General features: G+C 39.3%; 2 protein-coding genes across 8 annotated transcripts; one reads left to right on the top strand and one right to left on the bottom strand.

Moving 5' to 3' along the window:
- The first annotated feature begins 3,276 nt into the window (after positions 1-3,276).
- Positions 3,277-18,421, top strand: MTIF2 (mitochondrial translational initiation factor 2). 7 transcript variants are annotated; one of them, XM_026074354.1, is made up of 15 exons: positions 3,408-3,423; positions 4,133-4,252; positions 4,952-5,183; positions 5,706-5,811; positions 6,454-6,625; positions 7,083-7,243; positions 7,713-7,889; positions 9,946-10,085; positions 11,534-11,658; positions 12,539-12,743; positions 13,620-13,872; positions 15,918-16,058; positions 16,947-17,111; positions 17,335-17,475; positions 17,904-18,421. In XM_026074354.1, exons 3-15 carry the CDS (start codon positions 4,959-4,961, stop codon positions 18,071-18,073), a joined length of 2,181 nt encoding a protein of 726 aa, XP_025930139.1. In that variant the 5' UTR covers positions 3,408-3,423; positions 4,133-4,252; positions 4,952-4,958; the 3' UTR covers positions 18,074-18,421. The 7 variants fall into 7 exon arrangements, with proteins under 7 accessions (XP_025930142.1, XP_025930139.1, XP_025930143.1 ...); XM_026074353.1 differs by lacking the exon at positions 3,408-3,423 and adding an exon at positions 3,772-3,861; XM_026074357.1 differs by lacking the exon at positions 4,133-4,252 and having other exon boundaries at positions 3,277-3,423.
- Positions 18,422-19,449: 1,028 nt separating this feature from the next.
- RPS27A (ribosomal protein S27a) lies at positions 19,450-21,619 on the bottom strand. The gene is made up of 5 exons (XM_026074377.1): positions 21,480-21,619; positions 21,036-21,090; positions 20,836-20,921; positions 19,990-20,121; positions 19,450-19,633 (listed from the first exon to the last, which is right to left on the bottom strand). Exons 1-5 carry the CDS (start codon positions 21,525-21,527, stop codon positions 19,484-19,486), a joined length of 471 nt encoding a protein of 156 aa, XP_025930162.1. The 5' UTR covers positions 21,528-21,619; the 3' UTR covers positions 19,450-19,483.
- Positions 21,620-21,738: the final 119 nt, after the last annotated feature.

The raw sequence follows: 21,738 nt of genomic DNA, 5'->3' as shown, positions 1-21,738 counted from the left end.
GTATGATTTAAATGTTAGGCCAAATCAGAGAAGCCATGACATTGTCTACAAGGTAAAGACAAGACGGTGTTAAGGTACGAGGCTCTGCCGTAGGACAGATTTTGAGGGAACGCTAGAGACCAGATCTTGCTGTCTCCTTAAGAGACAGAAAAATCTGTCTCTGAGGCGTAGGGAAGGAATTGGAAGTCAGTTTTTGCTACACAACAAACAGCTTCAGAGCCTCCCTCCATTTCAGAGCCTTGACAGCCCTGCTCCATACCGCTGTCAAATACGATGCCCCATGCAGCCCTATCAGCATCTGGCTCTCACGCCTGTTTTACACCCCCGTGAGCTATCTACCTTCCTTCTTCAGCCTCGTTTAGCTGGAGAACAAATTTCTCTTTAACGCCGTACAGGCTCCCAGTGCCGCCTCTGGAAGCTACATAATTCAATGTATTTCATGCTTTTTTAAAAAACAAACCAACTTGTCTCCTTCCTTGCCAAATACTGAGATTAAAATAATACACCACCTTGACATACATTTTTTTTCCTGTCTGTGGTATATTCATTTTTTCCCATATTATAGCAAAAAAAAAAAGTTGCAATACAGAAAGAGCTGTATCTGGGAATCAGACCACTGTGTTCCTGCTAGGAGTTGTAGACAGTCCAAGCTAACGCAGGATCAGATGTGCTGCCTCCCACAGAACAAATGCAGACCTCTGGCAGATGAGGGCATTACGCGCCTGTGGCCAGCTGGGATCCCTTCCTTCTTGCCTTCTTTTGAGACTAATAGCTGAAACAATTTACAGTGCTTAGACACCCTTATTGGGTCCGAGTGGCATCTGCCTACATCTAGCCTTTCCTTTGGTCTGCCCTCTACACTCTTGAATTTTCCAAAAACCAGCACAGCAGTCTCTCCTTTGACTTTTTAAGAGACATGAGTCTATATTTGCTGATGTCTTCAAGTTTTCTGGCTTGAGTGTTTCAGTAATATCAGATAAAATTTGATGAAACTCAGAGGAAAGATGTATTTTTATTGATTAAATATAAATTTTGCATACTGACCAGTAACAAAAACGGCACGTTTTTGCCAGTTGTTCATACAAATACCTACCTGTTTTAACTTTTCTGCATGGGTACTTACTATAATTTCACACACTAATATGTTGTCTATGAACAGTTTCACTGAAAATGTTGCTGCTAAATAGTGAAAAGTTAATACAATTTCAAAGCTAGAAAAATCAAAATATATTAATTATGTAGCTAATGGTACTTACTAAAAATGAGAACTACATAATCGAGTTTTTTTAAAGGGCAACCAATAATAATTAAGAATTGCAACTAATGAACAAAGCAAAGAATTAATAACCACATAGTTCAGTGGAAAATATTTCTACATCCCAAACCATCATCCTGACCTATGAGATCGAAATTATTTGTTTCCAATTTACTCCTCCAAAAAAACAGGCAACCTATAATAAAGCTTTAAATTAAAACAGTATGAATCTGTGGTTAAAAGACATGTGGATAAAATATATCCCATGCTAAGAGCTTTAWAGCAGTATACAGGAACATTTCCAGACATCATCAAAAGGAAGCTTAAGTCAAAAAGCAGATTTATAGTACACTCTGGTAACTGTTATGCATTGTAAATATATCTTTAAAAGAAAGTGTTACTTAGGTCAATCAGTCCAAAACTGACTGGATTAGTTCCATGGCCTGAAGGATCTCTACACCTTTGCATGTGGGCTGACAGTTAAGTGATGTCCGTGTCTTTGCACCATGTTTTTACCTGATTTTTCTTCCCATGCAGGAACACAGACTGCATGTCACTTTGGGGTCTTTTCTACAACCTTTGACATTTAAGTAGTGTTTTTACCATGGTTTAGTTTTCATACTATTTTTCCCTATTTACATTTGGAGAAACCAAGGTGTTAGCAATTACAAGCAACAGCCAACTCAGTTTTGAGAGTCTTTATGCACAGCTGTGACGATGCACACCTTGCATGGATCAGCCCTATTTGAATATTCTTTCAGGAGAGATTTTATTTCACAGACACAACTGAAGAACTACACAATCCATCCTTAAAAAAAAGGCGGGGGGGAGACCACCTTGTGCAATAGTACCACAATGTACATTCACAAACAACAGAAAGCAGGCTTAAGTTTAAATGGTTATTAGTTTTATTTTTTCCCATTTTCTTAGTTTACTTACATGTGTAAGAATATATATATTTTTTMTTTTTTGCTGTTTTTTTTGGTTATAGTTGTGAGAACTTCCCCAAGTCTTCTAGACTAAAGGAAGAGAAACTCTCCCTAAATGACCCATACATTTTAATTTTTCAGATTGTACCTAAGAAATTCATTGGCAGATTGTGCCTTCAAAAATGCAGGATGTGTTTTTTGTCAATACTCGGCATCACAAAGGACCAAATGGGCAAATACGAAGAGTAGCAAGATACTAAGGGCGGCCAAAGATGTAGCTGCTGCCTATTTTAAGTGTAGAAAAGTAGTTGTGTGAACTACTGCAAGCTCTGTGCTACATGCAGAGCATGTAAAATACACAGTTTGAACCTACAGAGAGGATATTATTACTCTTAACACAATTTGCAATAGCCTAATGTATATATAGATCACTATAAAACCAGTACTGTCCCAAGAGAACCCTAAGATTAAAGGATGTCTTATCATGTAGCCTGGGCTTATCTCTGGGTTTTACAAATGGTATTACAATGGGAACATCACGGATTTTTCAAAAACTATTTACAAACCTCCCTCTTAGAATTTTTCCAAGTCTATTAAACTGATGTTATTTCAGAGATGCCAAATGAGAACTTCTATTAAAAAAAAATCAGTTCAGCCATTTTAAAGGCTTTGGATTGGGGGTGGGTGGAAATAGATTGCAAAGCAAGTTTTTTTCCTGATATGGAAGAGAACCTCAAATTCAAGCATATAAAATTATGACGACAGCAAGACTACTCAGAAATGAAGTAGCCTGAATTTTCAGGCAAACACCCTGACGCTTGTGCAAGATTTTATGCAGAAAGCCCTTGACAAGCGTTAAGTGATTTATTTTTGTTAAGTCCGCGTCAGGTCACGATCTGCTCCCGGAGCCCCCTGTCCCGTGCACCRACGGAGGCAGACGCGACCAGCCGAGGCCCCCCTGCCTCACGGCGGCGCTCAGCTGCCTCCCGCCGTCCCCCCTCCCATCGTCCCGCCCCCACAGCCCTCCCGGCCGTTAAACGCGCGCGCCGCCAGCCGCCACTGCGCCTGCGCAACGTGGCGGTGGCGGTGGGCTGCCGCCCTTCAGCAGCGGTCGCCTTCCTGCGRCACGCATGCGCGCTCCAGCGCTGCACTGCCCGCGCCCCCGCGCGCCACGTGCGACGGCGACATCCGGTGTCCGCGCGGAGGGCGCTTCCGGCCGGGGCGGGCCGGGCTCGGCAGGTGGAAGGAGCGGGAAGTGGGGGGAGGGAGGGGGAGCGCCGGGAGCGGCCGTTGGGGGCGCGCGGGGGCCGTTGGGCTCCCCCCCCTCCCCCCGGCGCGGGGGACAAGGGGCCGCCCGGGCCTGTCGGCGGCCTCCGGGGGGCTGATGGCGGAGCGCCCGAGGAGGCGCTGTGCGCGACCCCAGCCCCGCGGCGAGGGCGGTGCCGGGGCCTGGCCCGGCCCGGATATCCGCTGCCGGCGAGGCGGTGGGGGCCGCGCCGGGGGAGGGGCCCCCGGGGACGGGTCTCGGGTGCTGCGCGGCCCCGGGGCTGCCAGCCCGGCGGGGGGGCGTGGCTCACGCCGCTGCGCTGTGGTCCCGGTAACAGCAGGGCGAGGCCTGTGTAGCCTCGCGGCCGGGTTCAGTGCCAGCCGACGTGAAGAGCACAAGCACAGTGTGAGGTAGAGGAGCAATTCCTTGTAGGCCGTCTGTGACTCCAGGGCTCAGAGAGGCAGCAGTGGTTCCTTAGCAGCTTGTCACCTCCAGTGGATTTCTTCTCTGTGAAYTTGTCCGGTCTTGCCTTAACCTTTTAAGTCAGCTTTTAGTGCAAACAGTGTCTTGTGGCAGAGTTCTGCAGCTTTACCTCTTCTGCCCCTGTCAGGTTCCCTTTAGGGAGAAAAAAATTTGTGGTTGATTGGTTGGTTGGTWACTTTGCCTTCTGCTCACTTCTAGTAGGTTTCTTGATACAACAGAGTTTTTAAGGGGACAGCGGGCATTCTGAGGATRGCATTTCAAGTGTTTGGAGCTCCTTGGAAGATGGTACAAAAGCACCTCTGAGAGAGGACATAGAAGGTATTGAGAAAGGTATAACTGAGTCAGGAAAATGGATAACAAAGTGGAGGTGTAGATGAGAGCTATGAAATAGGCAGTTTTGAACAAGAAGACAAGTTTGTATAGGTTATTGTACAGAATACTTAGAAGAGTGACAAAACAAAATTGAGGTAGTTAAAACAAGATGTAAGATGATGTGAGAGAAGCGTCTCATAAAGATTATTTTCTAAGCCATATCTTAACTTGGAAGAACATCTCCATCCATGTAACAAAATGGATTTTATTACAATGCTACAGTCTTCTAGTGTTGCTGTATGCTTAGGTAAACAGGGTTTTGCAGATTTGCTTTACTGGCATAGAGAGGTAGGTTACATCAGTATAGCAAGAAAAATGCAAATCTCAGTGTTGCAGAACTTAAAGCGGGGATTTCAGTAGTTTATATTAAAGAAGATCAGTGAAAAACAGGAATGATTTGTAAGCTGTGACAAAATTAATAAACCTGTGTACTTAAAATGAGATAGTGAAAGTGGGGGAAGGTGAAGCCCTTAAGGAAACTGAAAAACTGGGACAGTTACTAAATATTTCAACTTTTACAGTATTAAAAAATGCCTGTTTTGAAACATTATAATATTTGAGCATCTTGTCCTTATTGGTATTATCATAGGAAATGGCATCTTTCAGCTTTGAGGCTGTATTTCAACATGTCCTTTTTCTTTTCAGTGAAGAAATGAATCGGGGGTTGATACTGAAGTTTGAAAATCTGGTCCAGTTACACTGTGCTTGCAGGCAGCTGCATACTCTGTCCTACAGAAAAGTTTACAGAACAAAATGGAAGCCTGTACAGTCATCTGTGTATCCCATATGGTCCGTTCATCTGTACCCACAGTTCTGGCAAACAGACAAATTAATCAGTGTTGCCTTACCACATTACAGACGTCTAGCTACAAAGGAGGTAATTAATGGAATCCAGTAATCTCTGTTTCTATGTGAAATTTCAAAGCACAAGAAATCATTTTGAACATTTTCATTACAAAAAAGGGAGCTTTATATGTAGTAAGCTTCTTGTGAACAGGATTCATTTATTAATGAATATAGAGGAGTAGTTATAATTTTATAAGACAAAATGTACTTATGTATATAGGAGTGTATTGTGACTCCCTCTCAAATGTTCACTTGAAGTATTTATACCCGCAGCATCATGACTCTTGCAGGGGCAGGAAAAAATGACTATAAACAAAAATGAAAAATTTGTTGAATTTTCCTTGCTCTGAAAAATGAAGAAAAAAATACATGACACTTTAAACATTCAGTATGATGCTTTAAGTCATTCATTTATTATAATTCATTTGTAATGTAGATAAAAAGATGTGTTTACAACATATCATTTAAGGTCATTTTCTCTTTAATGTTGTTTTTATTATTTCTTAGTTTATGCCAGCTATGTGTTCCTATATACATGTCTAATTCCATGTAGGAGAAGAAAAAGAACAGAAAGAAATTGCCATTGGCAAAAGGTGAAGTGGAGATAAGGCAGAAAATGACTGTTGAAGAACTTGCAAGAGCTATGGGTAAAGACATAGGTGAGAGCCTGCTCTGTTGTTTGAGATACATTATAACTATTACAGTTCAATCATCATGATGTTGTCATGAGTGGTAAGGGCAAAGATGTTCTAAGATGGTATTAGTAAGTGATTACTACTCCCTTTCTTAGCAAGGTAGATTGTACCTATACCAAAATGCCTGTCCTGTCTTGCTGTATATTTCTGAGATAGACTGGTAATGGTGCTCAAGTCAGTCTCTAACAATTTTGGACTATTGAAATATGTCCTGTGTTTCTACTACCAAAGAAGGTGAAATATGAAGAGACCTATCAAATTTCTTTCCTTCCTGAATCATTTCTTAGCTATTTGGTTTAGATGAGTTTCAGTTGTTTTCTTAGGGATTAATGGGAAATAAGCTATGAGAATCTGAGTGAAAAATAATATCGTAGCATTTAATGAGGCAGTCATTTTCAGTAAACCTTTCTGAAGCAGATTGTTGTGAGTATGTAGTATAACATGAACCTTTAGGTAAATCTAGCTAAAGCAAAAATACTTTTTGAGTGAAATTTATTCACAAGGTATCAATTACTAATGAAGAAAGTCTGAGTGATATTAAAGGGTATTTCTGATGCACATTTTTTTTGATAGATGAAAAACTAATTGTATTCATCTCTTCTTCAGATCATATTTATGAAGCCCTGCTATACACAGATATTGACTTCAACTCACTAGAGCCAGATTCCATCTTATATGAAGACTACATCAAGTTAATTGTTAAAAAATCAGGAATGAAGTATAAATCAGCAAAACTGAAAGAAGAAAAAAAAAAAGAAAATACAGATGCTGTAAAAAGGTAAAATGTGAACTGTTCTTTTTTGACTGTTTTTAACCTTTTTGTTTCTGCAAGTATTTTTCATATACTGTGCTTTCTTTCTTGAATAGTGTGTTAATGATACCTGATATGGTCATGATCTGATAATATTTAAAAGATAAAGTTTACCATTTTGATTTCTTTGCTCATAAAACTGATGGTCTGATTTAATTTGTTTTAGGTGGTTTTGTGCTTTTTGAAGGAAAGCTGATTCTTCTTTAATTTACTGAATTGCTGTATTAATTGATGCAGAAGTAAGACTGAGTACTAGGAGGGCAAACTGTGTGATGTAGCTAGGATTTGTGATTATGTTTTGTATGGGGGGAAGCAAGGCTGACCTGCTCATCACTAAGTTCTGGTAAATGGCTGTTCACGGACATGAATGTGACTCAGTGAACATCTGTGGTATTTACAAAACATGGTTTTGTTCTAACTGTAGGCCTCCTGCAGACCCAGCAGTATTAACGCCGCGGCCTGCAGTTGTTACTATACTGGGCCATGTTGATCATGGAAAAACAACTTTACTTGACAGTCTACGAAAAACTCAGGTGGCATCAATGGAAGCAGGAGGCATTACACAACACATTGGTGCTTTTCTGGGTATGATTTAAGTGTGTGTGTGTGTGTGTGTGTGTGTAAAAACAGCTTGCTGTCCATCATGTGTAATGTGCTGACTTGCTGAGAGTTTAGTGTGTGTTTGTGTGGAGGGGAATGTGTTGACGTACACAGTTAATATGTAAGCATTGAAAAATCATAAACATGCTGTGTGGACGGAACTGTGAAGTGCATTGTCTGTACAATAGAAATAATATTTAGATTGTTTTGGATTATGAGAGATCCCAGCATACTACTTTTTTTTTTCTACTTTTTTTTTCCTCTCTCCTTTCTATGAGGTATGAACACCCTTGATCTCTATGTCAACTGTTTTCTGTCTGCCTGAACTATCTCTTTATTTCTAAAAAAAAAAAAAAAAAAGTTCCTAGAGGTGTAATGGTTGACTTGGAATAGGTCAAAGCAAGCTATATGAAATACTGCTTTTAAAATGTACCATGTATGTATTTGTTTGCAGTGCATTTGCCTTCTGGGGAAAAGATAACTTTTCTTGATACTCCTGGACATGCAGCTTTTTCAGCCATGCGAGCGAGAGGTACCAATGTTACCGATATTGTCATACTAGTTGTAGCAGCAGAAGATGGAGTAATGGAACAAACTATAGAATCCATCCAGCATGCTAAAAATGCAGGAGGTACAGTGTTTGTCTTGTTAGTATTTCATTTTTAAGTGAGTGGCAAGCCCCATACACAAAGCTAATATACAAGATATGTGCAAGTGTGCGATTCACATAATGAATACGTGGCAAACAAACGTCTGTTCATCTCTCAGAAGAAACTCCTTGAATCAGCATCCATAGAATTCAGGAAGCAACTGTCCTAGTCCTGTCTCCTCCCCTGGAAAAGTGTCCAAAATATACTGAAAATTACAGTAATACATTAAGATAATGAAACACTTATATTTTTGCAAACTGGCAAACAGGTTTGCCAGAAAGTCACTTGCCATTCTTTAAAGGGAATTTTACATATGTACTCAGTGCTGTGCAGTTGTCAAGAGTATTGCATTGCCCTTCCATGACTTAATGAAGTCCTGAGTGGCAGAATGTCGGGTCATGTTGTAAAGAGCATAGTTCTCTAGAGTCCTAAGGATGCCAACCTTGTTCATCTAACGGGGAAGTGAAATTTAATTTGATTGAGTGGCTTTATAATAAGCTCTGTTTTCAGAGCTGTTGTCTCCATGACATACTGTGATCTAAGATTGTTTCTAAGTTGCTCTGAAGTTATCAGTTTAAAACCTTAGTTTTATTTACACAGGACTGTGGTTGGTGATACTCATTATTGCCTATATTATTCTTCTATATTATTTCTTGATTTCTGTAGATTTTAATAATGTTACTGTGGTATTGTCATCTAGATAATAACAGATTCACTATATTGGAATGCTACTCTAAATAGTGTTGCAAGTTATCACAAAGGGAAAATTGACTCTTTCATGATAAACAAGAAAATTACCTATTCATATGAATGTAAGTGTTGAGAGGAGTAAACTTATATATACAGAATGGTAAAATTCCATGATTTTGAAGGGAAGTGAGAGGAGAGTAATCTTCAGTGGTATCCAGAGTTGAAGGAATCCATAGACCACATCTGCCTCAGTGGATGGCAGAGAAAACATTAGTAGTAAATACAGGCTTTTTCCAAGAGAAACTTTGGAAGATCCTTCAGAAAAAAAAAAATCTGAAATCTTATAGTACCAGAAACATCTTGTAAAATTACAGTTTTTCTTCCATTTTTTTCTGGTTGTATCTAAAACAAAAATGTGTATTAAAAGACCTTTTTTCAAATGAAAAACTTCTATAAGGACCTTTAATGTATTGTRACAAGGTCTTTTTCATTGAATCTGCTACAGTTTGCCAATTTGCTATATTCTTCATTTTGCATATATTCAGTTTGATTACTCTGTGATCTACAGTTTGATTACTTGAACTTTAAAAAGGAAGAAAAATTGAAGTAATTTTGGTGGAAGTATGAAACAACTGTGTTAACTTCCAGTTAAACTGAAAGCAATGTGAGAAATTAGAGCTTCTCTGACCTTTTTCACTTGTTGTTAGTCTTATGTATAATCAGTTTTTTTGGCTGTGTGTGAGTGATGTAGGTACTGAGAACTGCCGCTACTGCCAGCTTGGCTATATGGATCATTGTAGAGTGCTGTGAAGAACTTTGTCATATCTGACAGCTTTTTGCGTGATTGTCTCAAGTATGTTTGAATATCTAAAATGCTGCTGAATGTCAGTGTTTAGGCAACTGAATTACACCGTCACATGGGTATTGTGATCTTCCGGTCTGATCTGCTGCATAATGTTAGAAAACTCCAATAGCAGTAGTATTTGGCCTCCATTTTTTTTTCCGCTAGGATAACTCATCCAACCTACTTCTCGTAGCCTAGTTCTCAAGGGCTTCCTAAGGTTGCTCAGGGAATAGGCACCAAGGAAGCTTATTTGGTCTCGGTGGTCATAACCTGCTGTAACCTATTACTGTGACTGTTCTAGTGGCAGGAATCTTTGAGCAAGTCTGAGGCCTGTGACATGCAGCATTCCCTGGCCTTGAACTTCTTGCTTCACAGATGGGAATGAAGAAGAGTTGCTTTCCCATCTCCACTTGCACAGTGTGTGTAGGTTGGGCAAATGCAGCCCGGTGACTGCAGTCAGTTTTTGTTATGTTGGTAATGTGTTTGTGTGTTCTTTCTTGTAGTTCCTCTTATCCTTGCTATTAACAAATGTGACAAACCTGAAGCTGATCCTGAAAGAGTGAAGAAGGAATTGCTGGCTCACGATGTGATTTGTGAAGAGTTTGGAGGTGATGTTCAAGCTGTAAATATTTCTGCCATCAAGGTAAAGTTTTGGTGGAACAAATGATCATTGTGTTCATAGGTACCTAGTATGTGCATACAACCACATTTTTACTTGGCGGTTGGAAAATGAATGCTTAGCTTCCTGGTATTTGATTGGATACCTTACATGAGCTCAAGTGCTGCTGGCTGTCACCAGGATCCTTGGAACATATTGCTGTCATGTTTTGAGGCTCAGACCTTTAGTGAGCAATAATATCTCATTTTTCTTCTGGAAATTTTGTGGATATTTTTCAGATTAATCCTAATTATTGTTTCCTCAGATATTTGTTTTCTGTGTAAAGCTAGTCCAAAATCAAGGTTGATGATAATGCTATGCATGAAGATAAACATTCAAATGGGGGTATAAATATCTTCCTAACATACTCGGAGACACAGTTTTCTTGTAGATGTGCAGACAACTGAGCTAAAAACTAAACTGAAATCTGAACTTTAATACTTGCCTTTAGTTTTGTGGTGGCCAAAGCAGCCTTGTTGAAACTGATGCAGCAATATCTTAGGCTTATTGCTATCTTTCTAGATGCACCACAAGCATATTCTAAAATTTCAGATAAATTCAAGACCATCTGAAGTTGTGGCCTTATGCTTCTTTAACATAAGTGTATATGTAAAAATAGCTTCTCTGTTCACCTCTATAGCAAGCTTGTTGTTGCCCTCATTCCCGCAAAACTGAATCTTCTGACTGACAGTTAGCTTGTCTGTCTGTTCTCTCTTATTCTGAAGACAAAATGTGATTAGAACATAGAAGGAAAAAGAAGGAAAAAGAAAATGGATCAACACAAACACCTCAATGTAATTTTGTCTTTTTGCTGTCCTGGAGTCTTGAATTAGTTGTAGATATCATCAGGTTTCAGTTTGGCTGTTCTTTTTAAGAATTGCTTGGCATCCCTAGTGTGCCTGTAGCAGAATATTGAAAGGTCTCTTTCTGCATCTTTTCTTCAATTAAAGGGAGAACATGTAAAAGTTGTGAAGGGCTGCAAACAGCTATTTTGTTGAGAGAATGAGGTTTTCAACTCTCATTTTTGAAATGGGGAAGAAAGGTATATGCTAACTCCCAAACCAGCCTGCTGCCTTTCTTCAGTTAGCATTAATGATTCCATTAAACTAAAAAATATTTTCCAAAAACGTATTTCATTCATGCAAAGATTTAAACTTTATTGTGTCTTTTATTAATCCTGATGCTATGGACAGAGAGGCAGGAGAGCTGTGCTTCTTAATGTTTGTTTCTTGTATTTGGGACTGACAACACAGCAGTCTTAATGATTTGTTATTTTAGTGCTGTGCTGCCTTAAAGGCAAAGGGTCCTGTGCTGTTGGACTGTAGTGCGTAATTGGAAGTTCAGAATTAAATGGGGGAGGTTGGCACTAAGATTACAACTTCTGATTGTGTTTTAACAAGGCACTTCCTTTATTTTTTTATGATTTTGTACAGGGTGAAAATCTGATGGTTTTAGCAGAGGCAACAGTTGCTTTAGCAGAGATGTTAGAACTGAAGGCGGATTCCACAGGTCTCGTAGAGGGGACTGTAATTGAGTCTCGGAAAGACAAAGGCAAGGGGTAGGTAATCTGTCATCTTTCCAACTTTAATGAAGCAATTTGTAAGAATGCAGAGATAGTGTTCAGCTACTCAATACCTCAATATTTAGGTCTAACATTGTACCTTTTTAAAAAAAAAAAAAAAGACAAAACGTTAACAGTTTCTTTGCAGTGTTTGTAACTAAAATGTTGAAATGTTGTTTTACAGCATGAGAGCCAGAAAACAAAGTTACAAACTGATAAGACAAATTTCATCATATCACAGAAATGAAATACTGTCTGCACAGGAAACGTTTAAAAATGCAGATGTATTTTTAAATGACATTATAAGGAGGGATGATAAAGTGAATAATCATAAAATAATAGATATGTTATAAACAACTTACCAAAAATTATAAGACACTTTACTCCTTAAAATATTTTAACCCTTTTTTTGCAGGTTCTCTATAAACAAGATTTGTTCTGCTCTTTTCTTAAAGATAAACTGAATACTGGAAAACTTTTAACAAATATATAGATATATACACACACATATATGCGTGTGTGGATATACACTTTTTTTTTTAACCTGTGGAAATATGAGCCTGAGTCATGTACTTTCTGGCCCAGAGAAAAAAGACTGGGATTTCACTTAGCATGTGAAATCAGTCTGTATTTGAAAGTTGAATATGGCAAATTCTTTTTTAATCTACAAAAATGAAAAGAGTACAATACACTTCTGGGGTTTTTTGCATGTCACTTCTGACATTCTCTTAGCATGATAATAGATTGTGTCATAAGAATATTCTGCCTGTAATAACAAGTATGCTCTGTTTTGTCTTTGCTTACCTACCTTAACTGTGAAAATGGGATGTTATTTTCTACCTTATTTTTTCCCTTCTCTCTTTCTGTTCTTTGCTAGTCCAGTTACCACAGCCATCATCCAAAGAGGAACTCTGAGAAAAGGCTGCATTCTAGTTGCAGGGAAAACCTGGGCAAAAGTGCGTTTCATGTTTGATGAGAATGGCAAAGCTGTAGATGCAGCCTCTCCAGGCATCCCAGTGGAAATCATGGGCTGGAAGGAAGTCCCTTCAGCAGGAGATGAAATCCTTGAAGTAGAATCTGAGGTACAGTAAGAACTGTTTAATGGAAGATTCATACTGCAGTAAAGTGGATAGGCAGGAGCTGAGTGAAAAATAAGTGATAGCTTTCATTCTGAAAAACCAAGATAATCTGACAAAAGATGAAGGCCAGGCATGGGTATTAAATGTAGCCTGAGCTGGGCGTTCGGTGTGAGGAATGGAGGTGTGCACATTGTCTCTTTTTTCCTCCCTTAACTGCCCGCCACCTCTCGTGTGCCAGACCCTTATGTCTTCCCCTCCTCTCCATGCATCCAGATTAACCTGCTTTACAAATCACATGATGAAAGCGGACTGTTGCTTCAACAGAAGATGAGTCACCTTTGGTTCATTCCTTGTGCTTCTCGTGGTCCTCCTGCCCTCCTCCTATGCCTTGCTTGCAATGACTGCAGTACTGAACAGCTTTTTGGATAATCTGGGATATGTTCTAATGTGCTCCCTTTCCAAAGGCACAGAAGACTCTTTTCTTTTTTACATGACCTCACTATGACCTTACCTGGAAAACAATCCAGTACTTAATGGTGTCAGTGTTTTTAATTCTGGAATGAGAGAAAATTAGGTTCTGACAAAAGAATGTGCAAGACATTTAGCTTGAAATAGGTGGTTGGAGAGCTGAACAGATACTATTTGAAAGAATGAATAATATCAGAGCTATCTTAAAAATAAGACTTGAATCATGTTGCTGTAGCACAGGGAAGAAACTGTTGTGCTAGTTTTCTGCCATCCTTGTGGCAAAATCTATTGTTAAATATGAAAGAAAATTAATAAATCTGTAGAGAAAATAAGAAAGGTTGAAACTTCATTAATGTGGAGTTTTCCAGTGCTATGTTTTTAAAAGTAACATTTCTGTCTCTTTCTGCCCAGCAAAGGGCACACGAAGTTGTGGCTTGGAGAAACTATGTTGAACAACAGGAGAAGATGAAAAGGGATTTGGAAGTTATTGAAGCAAAGCAAAAGGAACACAGGACAGAGTATGAGAAGAAGCAACAGAAACTAGTCCATCTGACCTGGAGACAGAGAAAGGCAGTGCTGTACAAGGCTAACAAACATCTCATATTTTCAAAGCCAAAAGAGAGAACAGAGATTGACAAAAATGTGCTATCAGTAATTGTTAAAGGTACTGTCATATTCTGTTCCATTGTTTTCGTGCTTCTCTGATCTGAAGCATAGTTCTAAACCATTAACAAAATTTCTGTTACCAGAAGTGGGGTTAAAACCCCACTTAAACAGAATAATATTATAATAATACTAAACAGAATATTGAATCTTTCTCAGTAAGGGGAGGGGCGTCAGAACACATCCAGCAGTCAGAAGGAGTCTGCTTCCAGCAGGGGCAGAGCAACAGGAAAATTTCTGAGCCTAACCCCCTTATCCAGGAACTCCTAAGTAGAAGCCACATGAATGCCAGCATGATATGCCACAATAATGGAAGAGACACAGTGTGAACATGTGCAGCCATGAGTTTGGGAAGCCAGAGAAGAAGAACATGAGTTTTGGGTAGTAGATGCTGTGTAGTTCAGATTTCAAACAATATTTGGAACTTTAAGTTGATTTTCTTGATTTGATTTATTTGCAATTGCAACTAAACCTTATCAAGCTTAATTTAGAATCTTAAGATAACTGACGGTCTTCAAGTTCTACTGCCTGCACAGATTCCCCTGTTCTGGCACATGTACTAAGACCACATTTTCTTGAACAGCAGGACATGGATGGTACCTGCACTGTGGTCACTCAGTCCCTGAGGCTGAGCGTGGGTAATTGGGGACCAGCTTTGCTTTATTTTTCATGGCTGCAGGCTGAAACTTTGCAGAGTACAATTTAAAGCAAATTGGTTGAATCTCTTTTATAGTTTAGAACATTGTTGTTGTTTATCTTAGTTAGGCATTCTATCTGGTCTAACAGAAAGAAGAGAAGAAAGTAATAATTCAGTATTTTTTTTTCCTTCCCTTGTGTACAGCATCATGTATCTCCTTCCTCAAACCCAGCCAAAATCTTAAAATGGTTGATTCCAAGTTTCTGGGCCTTTATATTTGACCTATCTGTGATAGTGCTGATGGATGTAGTTTTGGGTGGTTCTTGCAGTCTTTCAAGTAAAATTCCGCTTGTTTGTCCTCAACCAAATAACTGCTTATTGATCCTCAGCAGAGGCAGTATTATCAAAGATGAAAGAATGGTTCCTTACTCAACAGTCAGTCTTTAAGTTATCTTATGGGTACCACTGCCTTTGCTGTCTCTCCCAACCCACCTGTGTCTTCTTCCTTGGAAGCTGTCATTGATGAAGAGTTGTAGGTCATCTTCTATTTTACAACCTAGAGTTATCGTCTCATTTTTCCTTTTACTTCAGCATTACTTGCTTTGGTTTGTACAAAGTTAATAATAGTACTGTTTATATGTTCAGGTAATGTAGATGCATCTGTTGAGTAACTACCATCAGGGCTGTGGAAACAGGTGTTGAGATTCTGCTCTAGCTCATGCTTCATCAGCCCACTGAAGTGATCCTGTAAGACTTAAGTGCATGAGTAACTCCTACACGTAAAAGGAATCCCAGTAGATTCAGTGGCTTACGTGTGTAAGGTTACTTCTGTGCATAAATACTTAAAGTCAAGGTTTAAGTTTCAGTAATAAGGCTGTGGACATGCAGGCGTGTAGTTTGCTAGGATGTCTTCATTTGTGTGTGTGTGTATGAATATTTGTGTGTGTGTACAGCTGTATAAACACAAGCTATGCAAGCAGCACTACTGCATTAACAGAATGGAGAACAACTATGTATTAGGTAACATGGGGCAGGAGGAGCTTAGTTTTGCCTCGCATTCTGTACTGTACACGTAGTGAATAATAGCTGCGAACTATGCAACCTTGACCTGAAAATGACAGCAGATACAGAGCCTCTGCTCCTCTTATATTTATTCACTTTTTAGAATGAACATGCTTATATATATATATWTTTTTTAACCTATTGTTGAAAGTGTTGTGAGAATGCTAGATATAAAAAGATTATGATTATATTGTATAGCCTGGAGTTGTCTGTCTTTATTCTACTTCAGTATTAATTTGAATTGTAGTATATATATATATATATAGTATATGTATATATATATATATATAGAGAGAGAGAGAGTTATGGAGTATATAGTATAATAGTAGTACTGTTTATATATGCAGGTGATGTAGACGGATCTGTTGAAGCTATTCTAAACATTTTGGACAGCTATGATGCTGATAATGAATGTAAACTGGATATCATTCATTTTGGAATGGGAGATATCAGTGAAACTGATGTAAGTCTTGCTGAAGCTTTTAATGGTGAGTGCACGTTTAAATATCAATTTACAATTAGTATAAAATCTCTTCCTCTCTAATGAAATGGTAGTTATTCGTTCTGATTTTGTTTTCTTTGTAATAATTAATATTACCTTTAATGTAAACTTCAATGTTAACACATTTTTAAGTTTCATGTAAGACCAGTGCAGGTAGGGAAGGCTAGAAATCTAATGAAAAATAATTTGACTTGTTTAATTGTTTAATAATAACAGATAATGCTTGAAAACTGACTCCCCACTCTGGTTGCTTTATTCTGCTCTAGTGGAGCAAAGAAGCTGGAAAAGTAGTGTACCAGTATAAGAGAATTTCCTTTTGCTCAGGAAGGTCATTGGAAAGATTGTATTGGTTTAGTACCCATTCCTACCCCGTGCTCATCACATGCAGTAAAGGGTATAAGGTTGTTGATTCCTTGTCACTGGACCTGGCCTCGGCTTATAAGTGGTGAGAATGAATTGGAGTTCACTTCAGACTTAGGCGAGACAAGCAAACTGTTTGTCCAGCCCAAAGGTGAAGAGTCCTTTTCCTTTATATAGTGCCATCTGCTCTGATGAGCTGTGCATAAGAACTAATTTTCACTTTGATACTTTCAGTTCTGTCATGACAGAACTTCTTAGGAGGGCTTTTTCTTTGAGCCTGATTGTTTTGGTACAAGGTTAGAAGTAGTGCATGTGCTGAATGCAGCAAGGGAGACAAATACTCCTCCCTTTAAAAGGGAAGCATGTATAAAATGGTGTTTCTTGTATTGGTGACTACTAATTTTAGGCTGTGCTGCAAGTTTAACATTACAGAATAGACGCAGCAGAACTTCACCTGCTGTTTGAAAAGCAATGATCTCTTGTAGTCATCAGCTGCTGATTGCTTTCTTTTCAGGTGTTGTATATGGATTCAGTGTGAAAGCCAATGAAACTATTAAAAAGCTGGCTGCTAAGAAGGGAATAAAAATTAAACTTCACAATATCATCTACCAACTTATTGAAGATGTAAAACATGAGCTAAATAGCAGATTACCCCCGTCTGTGGTGGAAAATACAATAGGTGAGTTTTCACTGAGTGGTAAATACATTTTTGCTTCACAGTATGGCCTTAAGTTTATTCTCCAATTAAGTGTTCCTACTATATTGAATACTTAGTATTGTTCTGTATCTGCTTTTCTGTTTTCTTATAAAGTTTGCTAAGTGGAAGAGTGTAGCTTGGTTCTAATTAATAGTAGCTTGTACTTCATTCTCTTGTACTTCATACACTTTATTTTTTCTTTTAGGGGAAGCTTCTGTACTTGACACCTTCTCTGTAACAGTAGGAAAAAGTAAAGTTCCAGTAGCTGGGTGCAGAGTACACAAGGGGCAGCTAGACAAAAAGATGAAATTTAAGTTAATCCGTAGGGGAGATGTTATTTGGAAAGGTAAGTATAATTGCTACAAAAGCAATGTGTGTTCACATTCAGTATTAGATATGGGTATTTCCCTGGGAAGTCAGTGCAAAATGTATGTACATATCTGATCATGATGCAATCCCATATATTATTTAGGATGGCTTTGCCCCAGCTAGAGAAAAGCTGCAAACTTACTGTATTCTTGTTATCCAGACCTTTTTCTGACCACCAATTCTGATAGGAAAGCAGTAGCAACACACCTTTACCTACTGAAAGGGATGGATATCTGACTTCCAAACTTTCGTCAACTGCAAGTGGTCATTGTCGCTAGTTTTTCTTGCTTTCATTTTGTGGCTACATGGGGAAACTCTTAACYGTGTAAGAGAGGAAACCAAAACACCTATGTGCTATGATGTCAGTGAGGTCTCTTCTTTTTCTTTGACACTTTCTCTTTGTAGGATCCTTATCATCATTGAAACATCATAAAGCTGATGTCCAGATAATAAAAACTGGTATGGATTGTGGCCTAAGTTTGGACAAGGATATAGAATTCAATATTGGAGATGAAATTATCTGTTATGAAGAAAAAGAAGTTGAACAGACAACTTCCTGGGATCCAGGATTTTAAAATACATTTGAATACACCAAACTAAAGGACATGCATTGTTCCTGGCTGGAACAATGGCTTATAAACTCTTCACATTAAGTGAATTTATAAAGAAGCTCATAGGAATCTTTAGAGCTGATATTTATATGGAATTGTTCTACTTTTAAATCTTGTCAAGCAATTACCACTTGGAGTATAGGATAAACTAGAAGCATTAATTGCAAGCACTTCAGATGCGTAAAATAGTCAAGGTATAAATATCTTTCTAGTGACTATCAGAAATTATGTAAATGCAATGGTTCCACCATAGCTGAGCTGCTCCCCTATAATGTTGCTGTACCATTGCCTTCAGTAAAGAAGGAAACAGCTTTTTGTGTGTTGTCTCCATTTTGTTGGCAGGACTCCTAATACTTGTTTTCTCTAGCATTTAACCAGTTGTAGACATAATTCCAGCCCTAACTTCTTGATCTCCTTTACTTGTTTACTAATTAGAACTGTATATAGTTCTGTCTACTCCCCTTATGCAGAACAGGCCCCTTTTAAGGTTGTTAGCGGAAATGGTTTTTTGCTCTGTCATTGCTACCCACTATCTCCTTAGAAAGGAGTGTGAGTTTGCATAGGCAACCACCGTATTTTGTTGATACTGTGAAAAGGACAAGATCAGATTTCCGCTTACAGTGGTATTACAGAAATTTTCATGCTTTACTAGAACTAGAGAGAAGAGTATTTTTGAAAATAAGCTTAGGGAGGTTGCTTCTATTATGTGTATGGTACTTTCTGTTAGATAAGCCTCACGTAGAGATGGGCAGGGCTACAGCCCTTGCCTTTTGCTCGGGCATTTTGTTACCCTGGTCATATGTTATCCTTTCAAGTTCCTTAGGAAAGCAAACCCACTCTGAAAAAGAAGTCTAGAGCAAAAATCTAAAGAAGTATTCTTCTCTTGAAGAGCTAAAATTTTCCAACTGGGATAAATATATTCAACATAATAGGTAGTGTAGCTCAAGTATCTAAGCATGGGTTGAAAATGGCAGCAAATCTCATTTGACAAACTAGTATCTTAATAAATAGCCTAGAATAAAAGGACTAGAACTAGGCCTTCACTGCTAGCTAACACTACTAAAATCAATTAGCAACCTAGAAGGAAAATTCTTCAGCAGGAACATAAGTCTGTTTAGCTGAATCCTCTGCTATTTTAACATACTGCTGCATTATAGAGCTAAGAAAAATAAAGTCTCTAACCTAAAGCAGCTCTTTAGAAAACTGAAGTTCTTGCTTCAGTTTTTAAGAGTCAAAGTACAGAAAACCCTAGTTGGCAATCAACATTCAAAGTTTTGTACATTCCTCTTGCTTATCAATGAAGAAGAAATATRGTGGAAGGAGAAATAAATCCTCAAACCTTAAAGAACTTCAGATTTTTATTGTCTGGTACATTTACTTGTCTTCTGGTTTATTGAAGCAGTATGTCAGACAGCATTTGCCACAGTAATGCCTGTCAAAGTGGCTAGCCATGAAGACTCCTGCTCCACACTCCTCAGAAGGGCACTCTCGGCGCAGACGACTGATCTTGCCATTCTCATCCACCTGTAAATGGCAAAGAGGCAATATCTCATATATATTCACCACCTTTTAGCACCCATGATTTTTCAGTATTTTCTTTGGCAAAGCGTTTTGTGGTAATTAAACTTCCCAAAGCAAAGTCTGGAAGTGCCTGAGGGCAACTGTCAGTTTCTCTGCTATTTAAGAGAGAATTTGCAAAGAGAAAGACTTGAAATGCGCCAGGCTATATGAAGTCTAGTTACATGCCCAGAACGCTATCCTCACATTTTGTAACCATTTTGTCCCTTTCTGTTACCACATGGCACAAAATCTGTGAGGTTCTCCAGCTTTACTCAGAGCTAAGCTCTTACCAAAATTCCCCTAGAAGTAGTTCTGCTTACCTTGTAATACTTGAGCACAGCAAGCTTAACCTTCTTTCTCTTATGCTTGTTCTTCTTGGGAGTAGTGTAAGACTTCTTCTTTCTTTTCTTAGCACCACCACGAAGTCTCAGCACAAGGTGAAGAGTTGATTCCTATTTATAAAACACATTATATAGATTCAGAATTCTTTCTCAAGTGAGGACTAGCATTTACACAGGCTTGTTCTTTTACTTACAGAAAGTATTTAAGTAGCAGATTTCAAGCTCCAGCCAACTAGAAAAGTTTTAAAAAGATTTTTTTGCTACCAAGTTTGCAAATGAACAAACTCGAGTGAACTGTGTGCTGCAGCATCCCAAACTCCATAATGGTTCAAATATTATAAAGTCTACTGCAACTACATTCTTTGATTCTAATATATGCAGGATGCAGTTTCATGATACAACTAAGCCAATCTGTCAGCTATTTATTGCCAAAAAATGATAATCCTATCCTCCTTCCTTTCTACTGGCACTGCTGCTCATCTGGCCTCACCTTGCAGTCAATCTGTGAGCAGTAGCTTTCACATTAGCTCCCTAAATTAGCTCACCACAGAGTGAGCAGTGCCAGGAGCTGACAGAAGGGAAGCAATGGAAGTGGAAACTATTAAATATGTTAACTTTTGTCCTGAAACTATACTGTCAACTGCAGCAACTGACAAATCTAGTCTTAGCATCAGTATTTCCCAAGTTAGAAGTGCTACCTAAATCTAAATAACATAGTTCAGTTTATCTGAAGCACTTCTTAGGCTCAACAGCAAATGTCAGTCTGCTCCTATAATACTAGTTAGTTTGTACTACTATAATATTCTATTGACCTTTTCTACTCACTTTTTGAATATTGTAGTCGGACAGTGTGCGTCCATCTTCTAACTGCTTACCAGCAAAAATCAGTCGCTGCTGATCAGGAGGAATTCCTAACAATAAATCAAGATTAAATAAGAAATGAAGTGAGCCAGGCAATCCTATCTGCATAAGAAATACACCACTTGAACTGAAAARATAATGAAAAAAATACATTTTGAACTTACCTTCCTTATCCTGGATCTTAGCCTTTACATTTTCTATTGTATCAGAAGACTCAACCTATTAGAAAACGAAACGATGTTAAAGATTAGGAAAAAAAATGTATGCGGTTAGTGTAAATCTTGATGTGGTGTAAGAAGTTGAGTGCAACCTACACACCGTATCCTACCTCATTTGTTCACTGCAACCAGTAAATCGATGTCAATTCCGTATAGAGAAAGAAAGCAAAACCCCAGAGGCCGTATTTCCACAATCAAAACCGTACTTGGCCTTTCAAATAGCCGGAAAGAGCAGGATAACCACGAGAAATTTCGGCCTCACCAACGGAGGCCGCTCGAGCCGCGGGGGCTCGGGAGCCGCGCCGACGTCCCCGCAGCAGCCCGGGCAGGCGGCGCCGGCCTCCCCCCGCGCACGGCGGCACTCCGCGCGGCCCGCCCCGGGCGCCTCACCTCGAGGGTGATGGTTTTCCCCGTGAGGGTCTTCACGAAGATCTGCATGGCGGGGCGACGAGGGGCGGCGGGCCCAGGCACCACGCGCCGCAGCGGAGCGAGGCCTCACCAGCGTCCGGCTCGCGGAATGGCGGCTCCCCGAAAGGGCGCCGCGCCGCCCCGCACGGGGTTTCCACCCTCGGCAGACGAGGGGCGGCGCGCTGCGCCGCGACTACGGCTCCCGACGCGCACCGCCGCCCCGGGCCCTGCCGAGGCCTGC

This window comes from Apteryx rowi, unplaced genomic scaffold (assembly GCF_003343035.1).
Source record: "Apteryx rowi isolate R43461 unplaced genomic scaffold, aptRow1 scaffold_387, whole genome shotgun sequence".
In the NCBI taxonomy this organism is placed as follows: Eukaryota; Metazoa; Chordata; class Aves; order Apterygiformes; family Apterygidae; genus Apteryx; species Apteryx rowi.
This window is presented reverse-complemented; position numbering and strand designations above follow the sequence as displayed.